A 25,211-nucleotide genomic window follows, 5' to 3' on the forward strand; every position below is an offset into this window, starting at 1 on the left:
CATCGCCCATTGTGAGGAACAATCACTCATATCAGATGGAAGGAGGTGGGTATGTCTGCTGCAACTGAGCGGGATTTCACAACTTTGAGAAAAGCAAATTGTGAAAGCTGACTGGTTGAAAAATATGATTGTATTGTGAACCCCTGGAGTGAATCTCACTCAATCACAGCCCAGACAATGTGAATCAGAGCTGCAGAATTCCCAAGTTCATGGTAAGGATACTATTAGCAATGGCTAAACATTCAGAGCTCCTGAAAAGCACATGAGTCAGACGGTTGCGTCCTTTGCCAAGTGATAGAACATGGATTCTATTCACCATCATGCACTGGAGGTACTAAACGTGTTTCAATTATTGACAAGACTGCTGGTTGACCTTTCAACTCATCACCTACATGGAACAAAACCCAAGTATAGCTTCAGGTGAAGCAGAGTTAGAAGGAGGGCATAATATCCATTTCAAAGTCAACTTACTTGTTATTATTAATTATATCAGAAATACTATATGTATACCACCTGTCAATGTTTCTATAGAAAATTCTCAAAATGGAAACTATGTAAGCCTGTCACATTGTAATTACATCCCGGGAGATGTATAGCGCCTTCATGGGATAGAAGGGTGCAATTACAGTGAGATACATTTACAGATTGGGTCATAGAGATGTACAGCATGGAAACAGACCCTTTGGCCCAACTCGTCGATGCTAACCAGATATCCTAAATTAACCTAGTCTCATTTTCCAACACTTGGCCCGTATCCCTCCAAACCCTTCCTATTCATATACTTATCCAGGTGCCTTTTAAATGTTGTCATTGTACCAGCCTCTACCACTTCCTCTGACAGCTCATTCCATACACGCACCACCCTTTGCATGAAAAAGCTCCCCATTAGGACCCTTTTAAATCTTTCCCCTGTCCCTCTAAACCTATGCCTTCTACTTCTAGACTACCCCACCCCCAGGGAAAAGACCTTGTCTATTTACCCTGTCCATGTCACTCATGATTTTATAAACTTTTATAAGGTCACCCCTCAACCTCTGATGCTCCAGGGAAAACAGCCCCAGCCTAGTCAGCCTTTCCCTATAGCTCAAATCCTCCAACTCTGGCAACATCCTTGAAATCCTTTCTGAACCCTTTCAAGTTTCACAATATCCTTCCTATAGGAAGGAGACCAGAATTGCACGCAGTATTCCAAAAGTGGCCTTACCAATGTCCTGTACAGCTGCAACATGACCTTCCAACTCCTGTACTCAATTCTCTGACCAATAAAGGAATGCATACTAAATAGCTTCTTCACTACCCTATCTACTCCACTTTGAAGGAACTATGAACCTGCACTCCAAGGTCTCCTTGTTCAACAACCATCCCCGGGACCTTACATTAAAATGCAGCACCTCACATTTATCTAAATTAAACTCCATCTGCCACTTCTCGGCCCATTGACCCATCTGATCAAGATGCAATTTTTGTTGTGAATGTTTTGTTGTAGAAAATATTGAAAGGAACTGCATACTGAGTTTTAATGAAAGGAATTAGCTTACATTTATATACCGCCTTTCACAAACTCAGGAGATTGTCCTGTGTTTCAGAGCCAACACAGTGCTTCGGAAATTTAGTCAGAGGTGTCATTGAGGAAATGCAGCAGTTCATTCACTGACAACCAGCTCCCAGTGACAGCAACTTGACAATAATAGATAATTTGTTGGTTGAGGAATAATAAATATGGTGTGGTAATGTCACTGGATTGTACATTCAGAGCACCAGTCTGCTGTTCCAGGAAGATGGGTTCAAATCCCAGCACAGCACCTGGTGAAATTGAAATGTAATTAAGAAATCTGCCCTAGCACCCAGTAATGGTGCCATCAAACTATCCTCTGTAAAAATCTATCTAATTCACTAATGTCCTTTAAAGAAGGAAAATCTGCCGTCCTTACCAGGTTTGGCCGACATGTGACTTCAGAGCTATGTGGTTGACTCTGAATTGGCCCAGCAAGCCACTGAGTGTAAGAGCAATGAGGGATGGGTGATAAATACCAGCCTTGCCAGTGTTGCCCAGGTCCCATGGAGGAATAAAGAAAAATGAAGGGAGCTCCCATCCTCTTTTTAAAGTGGAACTGTGGGATTTTTAACATCCCTAGAGAGGACATAAAGTAGTTTTGGTTTAAGGATTCAACAAAAAAGATGTGAATAATTGTTGGAGACTCCCTTGAAAATTCAATGTGAACAATGAGGGAATTGGAGTGAGTGATGGCAATACCAATGCTGCATAGTAAGACATCTAAGGGATATTCCCCTGTCTTATGTCACAGCATCTCCATTAATTCAATTAAATAACTGTTAGTGTCAACATTAAAACAGAGAGGAATGCCACTCAAACCCTTCAACTTGTGCTTCTGACAAGTCATTTTGAGGTTCAGGAGTTTAGGTGCGGGCTAAGGCTTAGGCATTGTATACAGAGGAACCTCGATTATCTGGCATCCGATTATCCGAATTTCGGATTATCCGAACAAGATTGCAAGGTTCCAATGCTTGGCTAAACAGTGTTATCCAGCATTTGATTATCCGGCATTCGATTATCTGAACAAAATTCTCCCCACCCATGTCCTTTGGATAATCGAGGTTCCTATGTAATTGTTCTTCAATCTGTCCTGGAGACTATTTGACCAGTTAAACTTGGCCATTGCGCTAATTATGAGATGAAGTGAATTTTTTTTTAATGTGCTCTCAGGCTGTGATTGGAATACACATCCCACCTTCAAGCAAATCACCAGATACGGCTGTTTGAAGATAAAAACGAGCAGCATAGCATAAAAAGGCACCCGACCCTGGCTAATGCAATTATGAGGTGGTGGAAATCAGCCCTCAGCACTACAGAAGAATGGGCTTGAAAGGCAGTAGCAATCAGATAAGCTCGCACAAAGAAGAAGTGTCAGGCCTTATTGCAGAAATAAATCAGCCTAATCTGATGGAGCTTCTCTTAGCTTCTGTACTGAGGATGTGAGCTCACTGCATCAAAGCTTAATGACTAGGAAAAGGGCTTGAACCTTGTGCAGCATCAGCAGGCCTGGCTTTTTCTTTCTTCCCTGAGAAATCCAATACATATTGACCTGTGTACCATTGAGAGCACTTTGCCTGGATGTCAGCAGGTTGTTCAGGAACTGGTGTATTGGAATTGGCCCTGATTGTTTCGTGAATTTAATAAAACACATTAGACAAACGCGAGTTTGACCAGATCAGCTGGCAATCAATAGGCGATGCGTGAGAGAGTATGCTTTAAATAAACCCTGTCGAAGTATCCACTGCAAGCTAGCTACGATTCTTTTTTTTTGGGGGGGCGGGGGTGCGGTTTATTCAACAGACATTTCAGTCCTGAGGGACAAGAGTTATGGCAGGTGGTTAAAATAAAAAATCCTCAGCTCTGGATTAGAATGATGAGAAAAGATCTCTGAAGAGTGGAAAGAATAGGAACAGATAATCTCAAGCACTGGCTATAAATTAAACTGTGACTATTGCGTTAATTGATACAACTGGGGAAGGGGGTTTGTGAATCTAACATTGACGTAGCAACTTTCACAACCTCAGTATGTCCTGTCTTGCTGCCAAAGGAGTACTTTTGAAATCTAATCATGATGCAGACAAATGTACCTTAGGACTGATGTCAGAGAGCATCTCTTCACATGTTGACTGATGCCATAGTGGAGGCAGGATGAATCAGTCAAGCATTTATTTAATATTTTCATGTTTTATTCATACAGATAGTAAAGTCAAAGTGACAGAGTAGTGTGGCAGTTCAGATAAAAAGCCAAGTACAAAAGCAAGTGTCGGAGAGTCTAAGAGTAATTGTGTATCAGTGCTCAAAATCCTGAGGCTCTTATCTGAATACATGAAGTATCCACACTAAGGTGGGTGAACTAACGGTGCAAGTATTGACAGGTGGCTTAGATCAAATCGCCAATATAGGCGCATGGTTACAAGGTGACCAGGTTTGGGAAATAAATACTTGAGGGTACATTATATTTTGAAAGGGAAAATAGAACACCAAAGGAGGAGGGGTAGCTTTGATTGCAAAGGATGAGATAAGGACATCAGTGAGGAAGGACCTTGATGATCGGAAATTAGTAAAGGTCTGAGCACACAATGTGCATAAGTGCCCAACAGCTACACTGTCAGAAGTGCTATCTTTAGATGAGTTGTTTAACTAAGCTCCCTACCTGGCTCTCAGTCAAAGATCCAATGGCAATTTTCAATGAATAGTAGGGGTACTCTGTCCGGTGGGCCAGTAATTATCCCCAACTAATGTTGTTGAAGGCTGATTACCTGGATCACTATCACATTGCTGTTTGTGTGGGAGATTGTGGGGCTGAAAGAATCTCAGAATTGTCGTGGCCACAGAAGGAGGCCATTCGCCCTATCATGCCTGTAGCAGCTCCTCAAATGGGCACCTGTGGGCCTTGTCCCTGACATCGCAACAGTGACCATACTTGTGAAAAAAGAAATACTTGATTGGGTGTTGATCGTGGAAGACATCAAGTAAAGGTTTCTCATTGCCTTGTCATCCTGTATAGAATGCAAATCCTGTGTCAGAAAAAACTAATGGCAGAAATAAGCAGCCAATGTTTCTGCTCAAAACTGCCTGCAGATCAACCTTGCCATGTGCCCTATAAATCAAGTGAAGCTGTTGAGTATTTACGGGGGATTTAGTGTGGCTGAAAGCAAAACTGGGTGTCAGCATAAAGGTTAAGCCTCATGGCTGGTGGAATCTCTCACATTCCCAGTGTTACTGATACCCTGCGGCAGCAGAGATCCGCTGATCCTATGGAGTTTAGTCTGTGTACACAGAGAAATGCAACCTTTGGAAATGGGACAAAATTCACCAGGAGGCGAATCACAGAAGTATTCCAATGCAGAAGGAGGCCGTTCGGCTCTTTATATCTGCACCAGCTCTATTATCTTATCCAGCTCTACCATCTAGTGCTAATCTCCTGCCTTTCCCCCATATTCCCGCATATCATAACTATCCAAAAGAAAAGCCATCCAGTGTGCTCTTGAATGCCTCAATTGATCCTGCCCCCACCACATTTCCAGGAATGCATTCTGAACCCTAACTACCTGCATTTTCTTTCTCAAATCAGCCGAGCTACTTTTACACCCATTGCTTTTACGCTACGCCATCTTGTTCTTTTGCCTTTAACAACAGCTTCACCCTGTCCAGCCCGCTCCTGACTTTGTACACATTCCAGTGGTAATGAAGAAGCGCGTTCTAGTGGCACCCGGTGTCAGTTTAAGCTGAAATGCCGATTTGAATGGGCTTGGTGGCATCAGGAATTCAGGGACCATGGCACTGTGACCCAGCCTGTTTGACCTATGCACGGCTGACCCACGTGCACAGGGAATACCCTCTCTTCTCGCCCCAGGTTCATGCTGCACTTGCAGGACAGCTTCACATCATGGACTGGAGCTCGGAGGGGTCAGAGCCATCCTCTTGCTCGCTGTGTAAAGGTGCCAAATGCACAGGCTTGAAATTGGTTCTGATTAACCCTGTGGTGGGATAGCCCCTCCGTATGCACCCAGACTGACCCATGATGGATGGGTGGCACCTTCCACATGCCTGGTATCCAGGAGATAAACCGTGCTCACCAGGCAGATCCTCAGGACCTGACTCACCTGTTGTCATTTCCAAATGTTGCTGACTGACCATTTCAGTACACCATCCTCCCTAGATGGACCTGCCTTGTTCACTGCCCCCACACTGTACATTCTGTATAGGAGTCACTGCAAGGTGCTGTCAGTCAGGCTGCTCTGTTATTATTCCACTCCACTGTTATTGTGCGTCACAAAGGCCAGTTATTGCGGAGGCTGACACCAGAAACCTCAGCACAGACTTGTTGTCGAACCAGCCACTTTACTGCCCTGACTGACTTGGGTCAGGACAGGGTCATTGTGCTATAACACGGTTTTTGTCAGCGTGGATAGGCTATAACGCCATTAATGAATTGTGGGCATTATTTGGATAACGCAAACTTTTGACTGAATAGGTAGAGTGATTTTCTATTAGTGATCTTCTACATTGGAAGTTTCTATAGCGGTTTTCCGTCATGTGATTTTCTATAGTGTGGGGTTGCAGAAGAACACCACAGTCGCGTTAACTCAGTGGGTACTCGGGATCACTGTGTCAGTGTCAGCCCCCTTGACTCTAATTACCATGTCAACCTCACTACAGAAGCTTGTGTGTATAATCTAAACTATTGCTCCAGTGGGGTACTGAGGGAGTGCTGCACTGTCAGGAGTGCCATCTTTTAGAATGATATATTAGACTGAAACCTTTATCAACCTGTTCGGGAGCAATGTGGAAGATCCTGTGTTCTGTTGCACGCTTGGCCAATGTATCTATCTCGCCGATCAGATTCCCTTCCTCAAAAGGCATTCGATGCCGAACTTTACAATATTTTAAAGGCAGATGGAGACAGATTTTTGATGAGGGTGGTTTCCAGGGAGATGAAAGATTATGTGCAGGAATGTAGAGTTGAGGTTAAAGTCTGATTGAATAACGGCAGAGATTCAAAGGGCCAAGAACTTGTAATCTTATCTTAGAATCATAGAACTCCAAAAGTGTGGCAGCAGGCCAATCAGCCCATCAAGTACACACTGACCTTGCCAGAGGATGTGGTCCATTTACAGCATTTAAGAGGCATCTGGATGGGTATATGAATAGGAAGGGTTTGGAGGGATATGGGCCATGTGCTGGCAAATGGGACGAGGTTAGGTTAGGATATCTGGTTGGCACGGAAGAGTTGGACCGAAGAGTCTGTCTTCATGCTGCACATCTCTGTGACTGTATGATCCTCAGAGAGACTATAGCTCAAAGCCCTGGTAGATTGACCCAGGTGTCCCAGGGATATGAGGTGTGCTTTCTTTATTTTCCCCTAGCTGAAGCCATCTTGCATTCCTGCTGGAGGGTGAAGTTCAGCAGGGATACAACTGGCAGTTTCAGGAGAATGAGAAAAAGACACTTACGTTATGCCTTACAGTGCCACAGGAGGCCTCATACCAGTTCGGTACTTCTGAGCTGGGGGAAGCGCAACACCTGGTTTGCTCACAGCAAGTCCCTGCAAGTAGGAATGCAGAAGTGTCCTGAAAATGTGCCTTTTACTTACACAGGTTTTAGGTTAAATATTAACAAGAACACCAAGACGTTGTTTAAATCACTGAGGTGGGACTCAAGCCCACAGCCTTCTGAGTTGTGTACTGACTGAACCCTGGCTGACATGTTAATCTCATCCCTGCACCCTGCACTCTGTCCAGCAAGTCAATGTGCTGGGAGAGCTGGACACTTGTTGATAAAGTCATTGTGGCTGTAATTGCCTCATTGGAACATGCCCTAGTCCAATGTCATATTTAAGCAAGTCGAATATGCCCGTAATACACAAGCGTTATATTTAGCTGTATGTCTCACTTGGATGAGCATGGTGTCACATTTGTGCATTACTCTATTATACAATTGCTAGCTCAGTGCTAAATCTAATCATTTGTCTGTGCTCATTGTTAGTCTGTACCTATCCTGTTGTAGGGTTGTAATTAGTGAAGGCAAGCTCAGCCAGGACACTGCATTTACTGGAAGTGGATGATGCTGTCTGACTTGTAGCAGCTCATATTGATACCCTGAAGTGTAATGATTCATGTGACCAGGGCAGATCTCATACGTCTGCTGTTGAAGAGAAAAAAAAGGACTCCTCTTTACTGACAGCAAACTTTAGTGTTCAGTGTTGCACGGTGCAAAATGTTTCTTGAGACAATTACAGCTGTTGCATTTAACGGTGAGGCGGAGGCTCATTAGCAGCTATGGGTATTCCACAAATCCGTTCCAAACTGATTGCTTCAGGATTATCTCAGGAACATTGAATTAACCCCCACGGTTTCAGATGTTTGCATTTGAAAACCGCAGTCTGAATGGAAAGTCCAACTGCAGTTTCCAGGCTGAGTGAAGGTTTCTCGCACACCCTTGTATTTTATGTAGGGAGCATTTAATATGTGTAGCAGACTGCTGAGGGAGGTATCGTGGAGCACCATAATTTCTGTGGGGTTCAATGCGTGAGTTAAATGGATGGTGCAAATTCTTACCGCGTGAGTGAATGGAAAATAGGTTTTAAAAATGAAAGAAAATGGAACTGCCTGTTAAAAATATTATATTGTGCCCGTCATCACCACAGAAAAGCCACTGACAGCCAATGAAGCTGTCACTGTTGTGATGTAAAAAATATGGCAGCCCATTTGTGCACAGCAAGTTCCCACAAACAGCAATGTGATAATGAGCAAATCATCTGCTTTCAGCGCATTGGTTGAGGAATCAATATATACCAGACACTGGGGTAAATCCTGTGCTCTTCCTTGGAAGTGCCTGGAGCTCTTTTACACTCATTTGAGAGGGCAACGAGGGGCTTTGAATCATTGATTCCCTACAGTGTGGAAACTGTCCCTTTGGCCCAACAAGCCCACACTGGCCCTCCGAAGAGTAACCCACCCAGACCCGTTCCCCTACCCTATATTTACCAATGACCAATACACCTAGTCTATACATCCCTAAACACTATGGGCAATTTAGAATGGCCATTTCATCTAACCTGCACATTTGGACTGTGGGAAGAAACCGGAACACCCGGAGGAAACCCACACAGACACTGGGAGAATGTGTAAGCTCCAAACGGATAGTTGCCCGAGGCTGGAATTGTACCCGGGTCCCTGGTGCTGTGAGGCAGCAGTGCTAACCACTGAGCCACCGTGCCGCCCATATATTTCATCTGAAACATGGCACCTCTGACAATCCAGCCTTCCCTCTGTACGACCTCAAAGTGTTAACCATAAGCTTTGTGCTTAGGCCTCAAGAATGAGACTTGACCCATGACCATTTGGCCAAGACACTGGTGAGACTGCTGAGGTGTGGCCAACTCGGTTATTGCAAAAGCAAAAGAAAATGTCTGGGTTCTCGAGCTAAATCAATATGTTTGATTTTGGCTGTAAATATTGACAATCCCTGGCTTTTGGTCGGCAAATGGTTCTGGCATTGCTGGCATTGATTCCCATTCCTGCTGGAACTGACTGTGGGTAGAATCTCCTCAGCCCCTGAATATTGATGAGAAAACCGCATGAGATTGGCAGCAATGGACTTGTTGTCTGTAGCAACAAGGAGTCCCATTTTTTGCACCAATATCAACTGGTGAGACGAGATTCTCACCCGTGAGCGGTGAGAGGTCTGTTTCCAGGAATTAACATCCCCATCTCTCCTGTTTGATGTGCAGTTTCGCATCTGTCAGCTGAGGGATAGAACGTAGACAGCAACAATTCCCAACTTGCAAGTCAGAGCAAGTACCTGGTGACTCCAGTTCGACTGCTCGCTCCTCCCCTATCAGCTATCAGCCTCTCAGGGCAGCATGCACCCAGTATAGGAGGAGATCCAAGTCCCCCTTGGCAAAGTGGGATACCAATTAGCTAGTGTCCACCATGCCTAAACTGCTGCCACTTAACCGGGTGTGTGGCTGGGCATTAAGGATGGCGCCAGTACTGGGAATCCTGGGAAGTTCAGGCAGGTGTCAGCAGATAACTTTGTTGTGAGAGAGAGAATAGAATGAGGAAGGTGCTGTAGGAATGTAACTCATAATGAATGAGGCGATTTTGGAATGATACAGCAAGAAAACACAAAATTGCGGTGAGATTGAGCAGATTCTACTGTGTTTATGGATATGAGCTGAAGACTGGGTTGAATCCAGCTGAAAAGACCTGGTGTCAATTTGCCCTTTTGCGTTCAGCATCCAGATTATTACAGCAGTGAAGCACACCCTGAAGGTGCTGGAGTTGCAACAAAGCCAGATTCAGAAATCAGGAGTGGAAGTGGGGAAAACTGGGCCAGGGGTGGGAAGGAAATGAACAAGGCTGAGGGAACATTCCAGTCTGGGAAACAATTATAAGCTGACAGACTTAGTGCTTGCCGGAAAGTAAATGAAGATGAGTCAGATTAATTACCAGATTTTTTATTCTGATTCAAAGTCACTGTGTTGTGAGCGTTCTAACCAGGCCTGTCACAGGCCTAACTCCAAATCTGACCTTTAACTTCTCACAACATTATTGCTTTGTCGGCAGAAGGAAGAAACTGCTTGATCAGAGCAAAGAGCTGAATCAGTACGTGAATATCAAGTGGAAGAAATCAGTAATTTGATAATTAGAATTGTGTTGTACAGGAGTTTAAAAATCACACTCTAGTGGCCACACAGAATATGTCTGGAATATGTAATCTTGAATATTCATATCATTTATTGCGGCTATTTCATTAATTAATGTCGACATATTTATGCTGAGCTGGTAGTTAATATTATGATGAGATTTGGAACCTCAAACCTCACCCTTTTTCTGTGATAACTCACCACAGATTTTAGGGGGAGGTGCTGGCCTAATGGTATTATTGCTGGACTGTTAATCCAGGGACCCAGGTAATGCCCTGGGGAACCGGGTTCAAAGCCTGCCACAACAGATGGTGGATTTTGAAGTCCATAAAGTCTGGAGTTAAGAGTCTAATAATGACCATGAGATCATTGTTGATTGTCAGGAAACCCCCCCCACCCCCAACCCCTGCTTCACTAGTGAGTTTCAATGACCATCCTCACCTGGTTTGGCTGACTACAGGCTCATTACAAGCTGATTGACTCTGAACTGCCCTCTGGATGGACAGTAAATGCTGGCCTGGCCAGTGGTGCCTTCATCCCATGAATTAATGTTAAAAAAAAATGACTTCACTCAGCTTTCCCTCGTGTAGGCACTAACACATTTAAGGTCATCTCTAAGATGCAAGAAAAGATGTTGGGGGTGGGCGCACAGAGGAAGAGGAAATGAGAGAGAGTTTCAGAGGGAGAATTCCAGAGCTTTAGGTTTGAGGCAGCTAAAAACATCTCTGTCAGTGGATGTGCCTGAGGGCAAATTGGAGCAATGCAGAAAGCTTGAATGCTGGAGGTTAGTGAGAGTGGGATGGAGTGAGAGCATAGAGAGGTTTCAACACAAAAATTACTGTTAAGATATCGTCGCAGAAATCCTCCATTCGATCAAGGCTGCTACATTTCTCAACTCGATTCTCCAGCCTGCTCCCTGTAACCCTTGATCCCCTTACCAATCAACAACCTATCTATCTCTTGTCTTAAATGCACTCAACGACTTGGCCTCCACAGCTTTCTGCAGCAATGAGTTCCACAGATTAACCACCGTCTGGCTGAAGAAATTCCTCCTCATCTCAGCTCTAAAGGATCATCCCTTCTGATGAGCTGGGAACCAAAATGAGAATTAAAGGGTGAATGGGTGCATGGGACTTGGTGCGAGTTGGGATTCAGACATCAGAGTTTCAGATCAGCTCAAGTTCAAGGAGGGTGAAAGATGGGATCAACAACAAGTATCGGCAGGTCAAAGACAGAAGTTGCTGGAAAAGCTCAGCAGGTCTGGCAGCATCTGTGAAGAGAAATCAGAGTTACCTTTTCAGGTCCAGTGACCCTTGCTCAGAACTGATAGTAGCTTGCAAAATGTTGGTTTATATGCAGAAGATAGAGTGGAGGGAGGGGGTAAGGAGTAAATGATAGGTAGGGATAGAGCCCAAAGAGAGAGAAGAACATTTGGATGGTCAAAGGAGTCAATAGCGATCTGGCTGGGAGGGTAAGTGGCTGTTAATGGTGACTGATAGTGGCTAACAATAGGTCGTGTATAATGGCAGGCTCTGTGATAACAAGGCCTGGTGTGTGGGGTTGGAGGCTAGGACACAGGAGGCCCTCAAATTATTGAACACGATACTGAGTCCGGAGAGCTGCAGGGTACCCTATGCGGAAAGTGAGGTATCATTCTTCCAGCTTGCACTGAGCTTTACTGGAGCACCACGGCAAGCCTGAGATGTTGGCCAGGGAACAGGGTGGGGTGCTGAAGTGGTGGGCAGCTGGAATCTCAGGGTCCTGTTTGCTGGCAGAATGTAGAAGTCTTGGTGGGTTATCATTTGCAGAGAGCTTCACAACAGGATCTGGATCCAACTTGACCCAACACAGGGCCATCTGAATTAGGGCTTGAATTCCAAATCAGCCTCTCCCTGGCAGCCCAAGAGTGTTGAGGACAATAATGCCAACCTCATTTGGGTTTTCCCTGGGTCCACCAAGGGGCCAACTGATCCATGTATGGGGGGGGAAGGGTCCCTTGGCTGATGCCTTCCCCCTCAATGGCATTTATGCAAATCCCTGTGGAACCTCATTGTTTGAACAGAGCAAAGCACGTAACTGCATAGGCCGAATGGGTTTGAGAAACGGAGTAATAAGCTCATTGTGGATTGTATCCAGTGACTCACATCAGACCGTGGCTCAATGTTGCCAGACCCAGGATGCAACTGCTCCATTCCCAGTAACAAACCGATGAGGATTGTACACATGATCCTCATTTACTTCCAGTAGACAGACCGCCTGGACCTCATGATAATTGCGAACACCAGCTGAGGTCAGAAGGAATACGGGCAGATCCTGAGGCAGGTTTCCAGTTACATTGTCGGACAGGGCTACACATGTAACAGGGTGATCACCAAATATCAGCAACGCAGGCTTTTGCAAGTCCCTGTTGCTCACCGAGTGAAATGTGAGGGGAGGTGTGGGATTTGAGGCAACAAGCTGGAGAGAGACTCCTTCACTTGAAGGTGAAGGGCTTCTTTCACTTCATACATAATTATAGCTGTCTCACTGTGGGATGTGGTCCCACAGCTAAAAGAGAGCTGTAACTGTGCCTCAATTTAACCTCCCACTGTGCCTTTTGCAGCTCAGCAGATACACAGCCCCTTTGCACTGACTGTCAACCTGCTGTTTGAGTGCTGTTTCGTTCTCTCGCTGCTGTACACTCTGGGGCCTGGCTTCAGCATTGACCAAATATCCCAGAGAGAGACAGAGAAGGGGTGAGAAAGGAAACTGACCTGGTTTGGTGCTGATTGCGTAAAATTGGCCTGGAACTGACACCCAGGATAGTTGCACAGCGAGTACCGTAGTTGACATTCCCTCTGAACAGATTTTCATTCCCACCCTCCCCATGTTTGAGAAAACCCACTGCATCAGCAAATCGCCACATGTTCCTCTGTTTATAGATTCCAGGCACATTTATCCCAGAAAGAAAAGATGTCAGTGGCTCACACACCAGTACCCAGTTTTGGGAGGGGTGGGAGCTGTTAGGTCAGTGTGTGCGCCTAGGTATTTTTAACTGTTTGATCTACATCAGTTGAAAAGTATTCTGTCAGGCTGCTGTGGCCAAAGTGGGCAGCTGCAGAGGCGAGTGCATTTCATAGGCGCCTGATGCACTCAGGGGCCGGTCCCTGGAGCCTCCAGCAGCTCCCCTCTGAATCGGCAGTTTCTGAGAGAGATCACCACATAAGGGTCTGTTCGAGGAGCCGGCTGACAGGGCTGTCTTTGCCTCCCGACAGATGGTGCGTCTCTTGATTTCCACAGCCCACTCATTGCTGCAGCCGCCCCCTTCCTCAGGGGACCAAACCCAACATTCCTGACGGCTGCAGCAGGTCAGGCTGAGGGATCTGGTGTCCGTGCCCTTCATAGCTCTGGGTACTAAGTGACGAGCTGCTGACAGAGCTGGGGTGTGTGTGTGTGTGTGTATGTGTGTGTCTGTGTAGGGGGGTGGACAGCCAAGGAGTCATCGGCATGTCGAGAGTGTGGAAAGTTATGTGACACTGCGTTTCATTTCTCCCTGGCAAGACTCTTGTCACATTCAGCACATCGCGACCCCCCCCCCCCCCCCACCACCACCTCTTTCAAGGGGCTCTCTTGGATCAAATTCATCCCCACCCCCCACCTCCCCCACCTCCCCCACCTCCCCCAGGGCCACACATTTGTCTCTCATTCAGACACTAACGTTTATATTGACATCATGGCCTGCAAGTTCTGAGCAGATTGGCACAGTTGGGTGTAGCAGTTCAACAATAGGGAGCCATGAAAAGGAAACTCTTAACACACAGGAATCAAACAGCAACAAGACTCAACACCTCCCCCACCCACCCCCACCCCGCCCTTATTTTGTAAATGACTGAAAATGTGTTTTGCCAAAGAAAGTGGGTTAGAAAAAATGTTGGAGAGTGCAAATAAAAGCCCAAACAGCCTCTGTGGAGACAGTACTTGGATAATACTTTAATCTGGGGCACTCCAACAGCCTGGAATATGATGCTCATGTCCTTATTGAAAAGAGCAGTGCTCCAAAAGCTAGTACTTCCAAATAAACCTGTTGGGATTATAACCTGGTGTTGTGTGATTTTTAACCAGTCCAACACTGGCCCTTCCACATCATTACTAAATGCTGTCAGAGGTCAGTGTGTTCACAGAATGGTCAGTCGCATCTGTGCTGGAGGTTGGAGGCAGGGAATGTGTTGTTAGTAGCACAGTGTGAACAATCAGTGCAGTGTCATTACACTTTCTTATATCTACATAATCTGTGTTTGCAGTTCCATAGACACCAGCAACCCTCTGGTGCCTTGATTTATGTAAATGATTGGTTTTCCTGCATAGGGGTAGACTAGGAGTGCTCAATGCTTTCTGATTTGACAATCTCATGCCCACTCTGACACACGGGATGCACTGAATTGTAGTCAGAGCTTTACATGTTGCATGGCTGCTTCTCAGCTGAGACCTGCTGACTTCATGGTCAGTCCCACACCAGGCAATATTTCTTTTAACTTACCTATCAGGGGAACTTGGTAAAAACAATGACTGCAGATGCTGAAAACCAAATACTGGATTAGTGGTGCTGGAAGAGCACAGCAGTTCAGGCAGCATCCAACGAGCAGCGAAATCGACGTTTCGGGCAAAAGCCCTTCATCAGGAATGGGACTTGTCTGTCACAGTTGGCCATGTCCAATTTGCAACAGGCCCTTCACAAATAGACAGGAGATTACATGCAGGTGCGTACACACACAAACACAAGCACACACAGATACATGGCAACACAGACCCATTCACATCTAACTGTACCCAAAACAGACACATACATACCCACATGTACACAGAAATGTACACAAACACACACAAATGCATATATTTAGGGCCACAGACACATACCAACACATATATGAACAGACTCATGCACATTCAAGTACACACACAAAGATGTGCTTGGAGATATACACACAAAAACAAGTTGGATTTATATCATGCATTTCACAGTTAAAAAAATACCCCAGGGTGTTTCACGGGAATTATGTAAGACAAAACACAAATGTTCACATGTTCATACAAGCGCACACATTCATGTGCATACTAATACACATCCACACATTTAAACAAACACATACATTCATATACATACATGCAAACACTCATACATGGAAACACTCTCATACATACAAACTCTCTCACAACATAAAAACGGACTCACTCACACATATGTACAAACACGCGTATATATAAACACACATGTATATACAACACACTCACACATACATACAAATGCACATGTACATACAAACACATACATATATACAACACACTCACACATACAAACACACACATATATACAAACACACCCACATGTACATACAAGCACTCACGTACATACAAACACACATATTCATGCATACAATCAAACATACTTATACATTTACAGATCTTGATATAAACCAGAAATGATCTGAACTCCCTTGGTCTGGGTAAATACAAAGACTGCAGATGCTGGAAACCAGATTCTGGATTAGAGTGGTGCTGGAAAAGCACAGCAGTTCAGACAGCTTCAAGGATTCTTGATGAAGGGCTTTTGCCCGAAATGTTAATTTTCCTGCTCCTTGGATGCTGTCTGAACTGCTGTGCTTTTCCAGCACCACTCTAATCCAGTGCCTCACAGTCTGGACATGAGGTTCGTATATTCTTAAATTAATTGCAGGTTTGTTTTTGTTTGAACTGACCTCGTCCCTCTCTCCCTATGATTAGTGAAATTATCAATTGAAGGCAGAAAATATGGTAAAACAGAGCAGAAGGTTTAAAAAGTTGACACATGCACTTGAAATAAAAGGAGCAATGATTCTAATGCTTGTGCACTATACTCAATCAATGGAAATAGAATTGTTTAAATTCACTCACAAAGTGGACATTTCCTTTAATTCAGTAAAAGAGTTCTAATGAAATTCTGTTTTTATTTCCTCCCTCTCACTTTCCCACTTCAGGTTCTTCTTGAAATTCTTTCTGAAATGCAATCAGAACTGCCTGAAGAATGCAGGAAACCCAAGGGACATGCGAAGGTTCCAGGTGAGTATGGGTTTTATCTCTGCAGCCATCTCCTCTGAAAGCTAATTTGTGAACAAATAATGATTCATTTGTGGAGGCTTAGCTCTAAGTGGTAATGGCAAGGGAGAGAGATGTATTCGATGGCTTAGAATGTTTTAAAAAAAGTCTATCCTCACTTGACTCATTTCTCACAGGGGAGACGAAAGAAATAAAAGGTCTGTACTGTTTAAATGTCCCTTCTGAACAGTGAAAGCTTCTAACTGTTTGACTTGGTGCCTGATGAGAGTCCTTTGTTGTAGCAAAGAACCTGTGGAAGTATACACTGCAAAGTTCAAGTATGGGCCAATTCAGACTCACTGAAGAGGATGTAGCATTTAACCAGGCCACGTTTGAAGGCTGCCTCACATCCATCAGCTAGTGTGCACGTTCCTCACAAGCGTTTACGATGCTTTGTGCCAAACCTTTGCCCTGCCTTTCATGTCACCTTGTCTTTTGCACTGAAGGTTTGATTCGTGTGGGGTGACCCACCTTCTGCCGAAACAGGGAAGGTAAAGAAAGTGCTTAGTAATAATTCCAATGTTAGCAAAAGGTTCACCGGTGGGATTGGATACATTGACAGGACTTGGGAGACAATTAAAAGGGAGGTGGTCAAAGTGCTGTAGTCAGTTCCAACACAGAGTCAGGCTATACACTAGAGTGATTTAACAAACCACAGACAGCCCTGCTTTCTGCCTATAGCACAGCATATTCCTTGACTTCAAATATACATTTGCCTTTTCTCCTAATGGATGCACTGTTCTCCACCTCAACCATGTCAGTTGCCAAATCTCCCAGGACTTCCTACTCAAAGCATTGCCCCATCCTATTTTCTCACCGTCTTGGTGAGAATTATAAAGCAGTGCTCCCTCACTGACACCCACCCCTCCCTCACCCGTTACCCAGCAACCCAGCTAATGGGTCCTGTTTTGGCCTCCTCTACGTGTTTGGGAAAATTGTCTTCCCCACTGAACCCCTTCATAACTTTGAAGTCTTCCACCGAGTCACCTCTTAGTCTTCCCCCTTCCCAACTGCTCAGTCTTCCCAGCTCGCTGTTCCAGAATTCAATCCTGGTGAATGATGCTAAGAGGCTCATTAGTGATCAGGGCCACTGAGTGATGGGCGTGCCACTTAATGTAAACTCAGGCTGGTCAGATTATAGCTTTCGATGGACAAAAACTAAACAGAGGCACCCACACCTTTCTCCCGATCTATGACCCTCTGTATGTACAGATTAAAACCTGGCGTTGCAGTTCTTAGCATATCTATGTGGTGGCATGGTGGCTCAGTGGTTAGCACTGCTGCCTCACAACGTAAGGGACCCGGTTTCAATTCCAGCTTTGGGTGACGGTCCGTGCGGAGTTTGCACAATTTTCCCATGTCTGTGCGTTTCCCCCGGAGGCTCTGGTTTCCTCCCATACACAGTGGCTGTTACGTGGGTTGGCCATGCTAAGTTGTCCACGAATGTGCAGATGAGATAGATTAGGCATGGGAAACGCAGGATTACAGTGATGGGGTAAGGGTCTGGGTCTGAGTGGGATGTTGTTCAGGGAGTTGATGGGCCGAATGGTTTGCTTCCACACTAGGAGTTCTGTAAAAATAATATTCAGGCAAATTTGCAAATTGTCTGTGCTGGTGAGTCACAAGTGGACATTGTCCAGCTGTGTTGACATTTTATCTGACCCTAACAGAATGCAGTGTTTACACAGTGATGTCAGCTACTCATGATAGTGGATAAGCCAGAGATGTTGAGCTTGCCATGGAGAACTCACCCCAGTCAAACACTGAATCATTGAAACTGCTTCTTCTCAGTTTTGGACTGCTAATAAGTGCATCCTGATCAGCCCTTTCCTACAATGAGCAACCACTCATATTTCCCACTTTGGCAATAAAATCAATAGGAAACCTTCCTGAGTCATGCTTTTATTGACCGCAAAAGGTTCCTCATTGGATACTTGTTATTCAACATCATTGAGCACCGATCTCTGATCTCCCATGATGGGTCAGTGAATGAGCAAAACCCAAGATGGGGCAGGAAGGTTGAGTCATTAATTTGTGAGGAGTTAGCTGGGTTGCTGAGAGAAAGAAATGATTAGGGAAATTGAATGAAAACAAAATTTAATCTGTGACAGAGGTCCCAGTAATATAAAGGCAGTTCTCACAAATAATGGCTGAGTGCTACCTTCTAACTTAAACGAGGATCTGGTCTTCTGAACCACATTGGGAATTACATGCAGGGATCTTGAGCGAGGGCAAGATTGATCTAATTGTGATCTCCCCCTTCGTCCCTTCTCCATAGTGAAGTTTCCTGTACACAGGCATTAACTAAGTATCCAGACGAACAATGAGAGAAGTCCAAACCTAACACCTCATCTACTGTGTCAGTTGCTCTCGATGTAGTCTCTTCTACATTGGGGAAACAGGGCGCCAACTCACGGAACATTTCAGGGAACATCTCTGGGACGCACACACCAAACAACCCCACTGCCCTGTGGCCGAACACTCCAACAGCCCATCTCACTCTACCAAGGACATACAAATCCTGGGCCTCCTCCACCGCCAAATCCTAGCCACCTGATGCCTGGAGGAAGAACGCCTCATCTTCTGCCTTGGGACCCTCCAACCATATGGCATCACCAGTTTCCTCCTCTCCCCTCATCCCACCTCATCCCAGATCCAACCCTCCAGCTCAGTATCGCCATCTTGAACTGCCATACCTTTTCACCTTCCTTCCCATCAATCCACTCCACCCTCCACACTGACCTATCACAATTACCCTCCACTTGCATTCACCTATTGCATTCCCAGCTATCTTCTCCCTAGCCCCACCCCTCCTATTTATCTCTCAGCCCCCTCCCAAACATTCCTGATGAAGGGCTTATGCCTGAAACGTCGACTCTCCTGTTTCTCGGATGCTGTCTGACCTGCTGCGCTTTTCCAGCACCACACTTTTCGACTCTGACTCTCCAGCATCTGCAGTGCTCACTTTCTGTCATTAAGAGAAGCGTGTTTGAAAAGAGAGACCTGCTTGCCTGAAGGCACGCCTGATATTGTTTGGACAAAGGGAGTCGGAGGTGGTCGAAAGACCAGAAAGATTTGGGGTTAATACAGAGTTCTCGGAGGGACATAGAGCTGGAGGAAGTTACAGCGGGAGGGGAGGATCGAGGCCGTGAAGTCAAATGAAATACGAGAGTGAGAGCAGGTGGAAGCAGAGCCTTGGGAGGGGGTGAAATGGGGTAAGAATCTGACATTAATCAGCACAAGAAACTAGAATTGTGAGCGCTGCGAGTCTCACTCCAAGTGAAACCTGGCAGGTTCAGGGACTGCACTGAAGTCATCAGGAAAAGCAAGTCATTTGTAAGATACAATAGGTCTTTTGGCAGTGCAGAACCTGAGTCAACTTGGGGAGGAGAGATACTTGTCTCCTGGAGTAGTCTGACAAGCCGACATAAGAGTTTACCAGAGTCCACAGGGTGATCTGTACGCTGGTTCACCTAATAAGTGCTCAGGCTAATTTCCATATGGTAATCACTTTTCACGTTATCTTGGTTCCGCAGTCAGCACTTCTGGTGTGCGATTGGCTGGATCCAGGGAAGGTTGCTGATCTGTTGACTCTTAGAAGTGTTCCTGTCAAAGCAGCGTGCGCCCGTGTGGTAGTTGAGCCTTCAAGTATGTGAACAGTTACTGCTTAATTACTTGTGCTGTGTCAATTAGTGTGACCTTAGCATTTGGCAGAAGAAAACGACTAGCTTATGCAAACGGAGAGGCAAAGAAACAAAATGAATGGACGGGCTTCATTGAAGTGTTTAGATAAAGCTTCCAAATTGGAGTGGTCTGTCAGTTTCAACAAACTTTAAAAATACTAATAATGTATGCCATCAGATCTCAGTAACATAAGACATGAAAAGCTCTCAGACAAACAGATGTTTTGTTGTCTCAGCTCATGTGCCTCTTAAGCCTGTCCTGTTGGATATCAAGTATTTCTCAACAACTAGCTGGCTGTTAGTTCGCAACATTTGATGGTTATTGAAAGGAAGATCTGTGTTTGTCTCTGAAAATTTTTACTGGCAGAATGTCATCTCCTTAGCACTCATTCAGCCAAACCAAGCCAAGTATCTCTCTCTGAAGTCACAAATTGAGCAGTGGTTTGATCTGAAGTGGTCTCTTTCGGTTAAACGGCTACATTCGACGGATACGTTATTTACGATTTTATTTCCCGAAGGCCGTGATTTGTGCAAGTGTACAATATCACATCTATTGGTCAGCTCCTTCCATTAAACGCCATGTAGTCACTCTTACGTAGCCCGACCCGGACGGTGAGATTGATCTTTTCAATCATGGGAAGGGCAGCAAAAGTGAGGTCAGTCTTGCTCACCTATGACGTATCCACATAAAAACATACACTCAAATATGCGCGCGTGCGCACACACATTCACACTCACACATACTTTCAGACACATACTCACATTCATACCTTCAGAGAGACACACACACTCTCGCTCTCTCTCTCACACACACACCTTCAGACACACACTCACTCTCACACCTTCAGACACACTCACTCTCCCTCTCTCACACACACACACATTCAGACACACTCGTTCTCACACACACACATTCAGACACATACTTTCTCTCTCACACACACAAATATAAGCACACACACCTTTTTTCAATGGCTCGCATTTGTATAGCACCTTGGAAAAATGCCCTGAGGTGCATCGTAGGGGCATTATCCAAGAAGTACAGTGCCAGATTCTTTGTGAGCAAGGGGAATGGGCACAGTAACAGCGCTTCTATTCTATATTTGGCACCTTACACCAACAACTTGACTTTGTGAAGTTCCTTCGAAGTTCTAAGGCACCTTTTGGACTAGGTTGTTCACTTGTTCTCTGATAAATGTCACTCAGAGCCAGGGAATGGTGAGGTTGGATATGGCTTTAGGTTAAGGAAGGAGATGTCTGAGATGTGAACCACCTCTCACACCTATAACAGAGTCCCACTTGACCCAAACCCATCCATTTTAATAGTTGAGAATTCAGCCTTCTGTATCTTGCGTCTCAGCCAATTTCCTAACCAGGTGAGTAGATTGCCCTCAAATTCAGAAGCCCGTGAGGTGAATCCAACTTTGCCTTCATCTTCCAACAAGCGTCTCCATATTGTGTCCTTCCTTGTGAAAAGAAAGCCTTGTTTCAGAACGTTCCAAACTGGATTATGGCCTTTCAGCTCCTTGTGCTTGTTAGAAAAGCTAACTAGGGAGAGAATAGGGCCCCTCAAAGATCAGCAAGGCAGCCTATGTGTTGAGTCACAGGAGGTGGGGGAGATACTAAACGAGTATTTTGCACCAGTGTTTGCTGTGGGGAAGGACATGGAAAATATGGAATGTGGAAGATAGATGGTGAAATCTTGAAAAATATCCATATTACAGAGGAAGCAGTGCTGGATATCTTGAAATACATAAAAGTGGATAAATACCCAGGACCAGATCAGATGTACCCTAGAGTTCTTTGGGAAGCTAGGGAAGTGATTGCTGGGATATTTGTATCACTGATTGTCAAGGTGAGGTGCTGGAAGACTGGAAGTTGGCTAACGTGGAACCACTATTTCAGAAAGGTGGTAAGGAAAAGCCAGGGAACTATAGACCAGTGATCCTGACATTGGTGGTGGACAAGTTGTTGGGGAGAATCCTGAGGAGCAAGATTTACATGTATTTGGAAAGGCAAGGACTAATTAGGAATAGTCAGCATGGCTTTGTGCGTGGGAAATGAGATAGCTTTGGCAAATAGAATTAAGGAGAATCCAAAGACTTTTTACAAATACATTAAGGACAAAAGGGTAACTAGGGAGAGAATAGGGCCCCTTAAAGATCAGCAAAGTGGCCTTTGTGTGGAGCCGCAGAAAATGGGGGAGATACTAAATGAGTATTTTGCATCAGTATTTACTCTGGAAAAGGATGTGGAAAATATAGACTGTAGGGAAATAGATGCTGTCCGCTACACCTCCAATTTTGGTGTTATCTGTAAAATTACTAACTATGCCTCTTAAGCTCACATCCAAGTCATTTATATAAATGATGAAAAGCAGTGGACCCAGCACCGATCCTTGCGGCACTCCACTGATCACAGGCCTCCAGTCTGAAAAATAACCCTCCACCTCCACCCTTTGTCTTCTACCTTTGAGCCAGTTCTGCATCCAAATGGCTAGTTCTCCCTGTATTCCATGAGATCTAACCTTGCTAATCAGTCTCCCATGGGGAACCTTGTTGAACACCTTATAGATCACATCTACTGCTCTGCCCTCATCAATCCTCTTTGTTACTTCCTCAAAAAACTCAACCAAGTTTGTGGGACATGATTTCCCACACACAAAGCCATGTTGACTATCTCGAATCAGTCCTTGCCTTTCCAAATACATGTACATCCTGTCCCTCAGGATTCCCTCCAACAACTTGCCCACCACTGATGTCAGACTCACTGGTCTATAGTTTTCTGGCTAGTCCTTACCACCCTTCTTAAACAGTGGCACCGCATTAGCCAACCTCCAGTCTTCCGGCACCTCACCTGTGACTATCGATGATACAAATATCTCAGCAAGAGGCCCAGCAACCACTTCTCTAGCTTCCCACAGAGTTCTAGGATACACCTGATCAGGTCCTGGGGATTTATCCAAGACATCCAGCACTTCCTTCTTTGTCATATGGACATTTTGTAAGATGTCATCAACAAGGTTCAACAAGGTTCCCCATGGGAGACTGATTAGCAAGGTTAGATCTCATGGAATACAGGGAGAACTAGCCATTTGGATGCAGAACTGGCTCAAAGGTAGAAGACAAAGGGTGGAGGTGGAGGGTTATTTTTCAGACTGGAGGCCTGTGATCAGTGGAGTGCCGCAAGGATCGGTGCTGGGTCCACTGCTTTTCATCATTTATATAAATGACTTGGATGTGAGCTTAAGAGGCATAGTTAGTAATTTTACAGATAACACCAAAATTGGAGGTGTAGCGGACAGCGAAGTAGATTACCACAGAGTACGACTGGATCTTGATCAGATGGGACAATGGGCTGACAATGGAGTTTAATTCAGATAAGTGCAAGGTACTGCATTTTGGAAAAGAAAATCAGAGCAGGACTTATGCACTTAATGGTAAGGTCCAAAGGAGTGTTGCTGAACAAAGAGACTTTGGAGTTCAGATTCAAAGATCCTTGAAAGTAGAGTCGCAGGTAGATAGGATAGTGAAGAAGGCATTTGGTATGCTTTCCTTTATTGGTTAGAGCATTGAGTACAGGAGTTGGGAGGTCATGTTGTGACAGTACAGGACATTGGTTAGGCCACTTTTGGAATATTGTGTGTAATTCTGGTCTCCTTCCTATTGGAAGATGTCATGAAACTTGAAAGGGTTCAGAAAAGATTTACAAGGATGTTGCCCGAGTTGGAGGATTTGAACTATAGGGATAGGTTTAATAGGCTGGGGCTGTCCCATAATAAAATGTCATCTCAAGGGGCCTCTGACAGGCACAATTACAAAGACTAACTAGTTTACATAACTTGTACCCATTGCTATCATGAATGTCGAACATAGAACAATACAGTACAGGCAGGACAGGCTCTCGATGTTGCGCCAACCTGTGAAACCAATCTGCAGCCCATCTAACCTACACTATTCCATTATCATCCATATATTTATCCAATGACCATTTAAATGTCCTTTAAAGTTGACGAGTCCACTACTGTTGCAGGCAGGGCATTCCACGCCCCTACTACTCTGAGTAAAGGACCTACCTCTGACATCTATCCTATATCTATCATCCTTCAGATTAAAGCTATGTCCCCTCATGCTAGCCATCACCTTATGAGGAAAAAGGCTCTCACTGTCCACCTACCTAATTCTCTGACCATCTTGTATGTCTCTATTAAGTCACATCTCAAACGTCTCTCTAACTACCTTTTCTTATTAAGACAAGCATCTTTTCTCATTGAGAATCAGTAGTAGTTTATCCTTTATTACTGCTAATTAGATAGATCCTTAGACTCACCATACATGGTGCAGTGGTAATGTAAATATCTTTGACACTTCACAGATTTTCTCGATAATCCAACCTCCTCTCTATAGGCAAGTATTGTTTGTCAGAAGTCACTCTATTGCTGTGAATCAGAGGCCATTCCTTATTGGTGAGCCAAGGAGGCTGGCTGGTCAATGTGGGGACATAATCCTGTCCATTTCCAAGGCCGGTGCTTTCTCACAGCACTCCATGATGAATGATCGGGATGGGTGTCATGGGCAATCTTAGGACAGTATGAAAGGGATTAAGATATTGAGATTCAACTCAAGTCAGTAAATCACAGCTGGTCTGTATCTCGGGTTTATCTACCCATCTTAGTTCTGCAACTCTTAATAACCCGAGCTGCCAAAAATCTATTAATCTCACTTTTATTCGACCTCCTAGATTGGAACTACTCTCTGTACGAAGTACACTTTCCCAAAGGTATTCCCGAATTGCTTCGCTCTCATAGTTGTTCTGAATCTGCCTACCAGACAGTAAATTTTGCTCTGTCTACACTGCCATATTTTAATTGCCTTAGCTTCCCTGACTAGATCAGAGCTTGTTCTTTGTCCCAAATACAACCCCGATTGCTCCACAGGCAACAGCACATGTTTGGAAGAAATCTTTTTCCAATCACTAGCTCCTTCCTTTAAGTCACCACAGACTGTGCGACTTCTTTCCCAGATGAACAGACCAAAGAAAAAAATCCTTTCCAGTTCAGTCATCCTTCAAACTCCTGAATGTCAACAAAAGTTGTTTCCACCAAGTAACTGGTTAAACGTTTCAGGAGCTTGGATCTTATTTCAGGAGCAGACCAATGTTACTTGCTGCCCCTGTCTCCCTTCTCTCTCCTCTTCACATCTCTCATTGTCCC

At 44.8% G+C, this 25,211-nt stretch overlaps 1 protein-coding gene across 8 annotated transcripts in view; it reads left to right on the top strand.

The window, feature by feature from the left end:
• ebf1a (EBF transcription factor 1a) overlaps nt 1–25,211 on the top strand; it is a 456,422-nt gene that overhangs the window by 203,267 nt on the left and 227,944 nt on the right. For all 8 annotated transcript variants that reach the window (XM_072591112.1, XM_072591113.1, XM_072591117.1 and 5 more), the window contains one exon: nt 16,199–16,280. In XM_072591112.1, coding sequence (XP_072447213.1) covers nt 16,199–16,280 — 82 coding nt within the window. The remainder of the gene's footprint in view (nt 1–16,198; nt 16,281–25,211) is intronic.

The sequence above is a fragment of the Chiloscyllium punctatum genome, chromosome 20 (assembly GCF_047496795.1).
Source record: "Chiloscyllium punctatum isolate Juve2018m chromosome 20, sChiPun1.3, whole genome shotgun sequence".
In the NCBI taxonomy this organism is placed as follows: domain Eukaryota; kingdom Metazoa; phylum Chordata; class Chondrichthyes; order Orectolobiformes; family Hemiscylliidae; genus Chiloscyllium; species Chiloscyllium punctatum.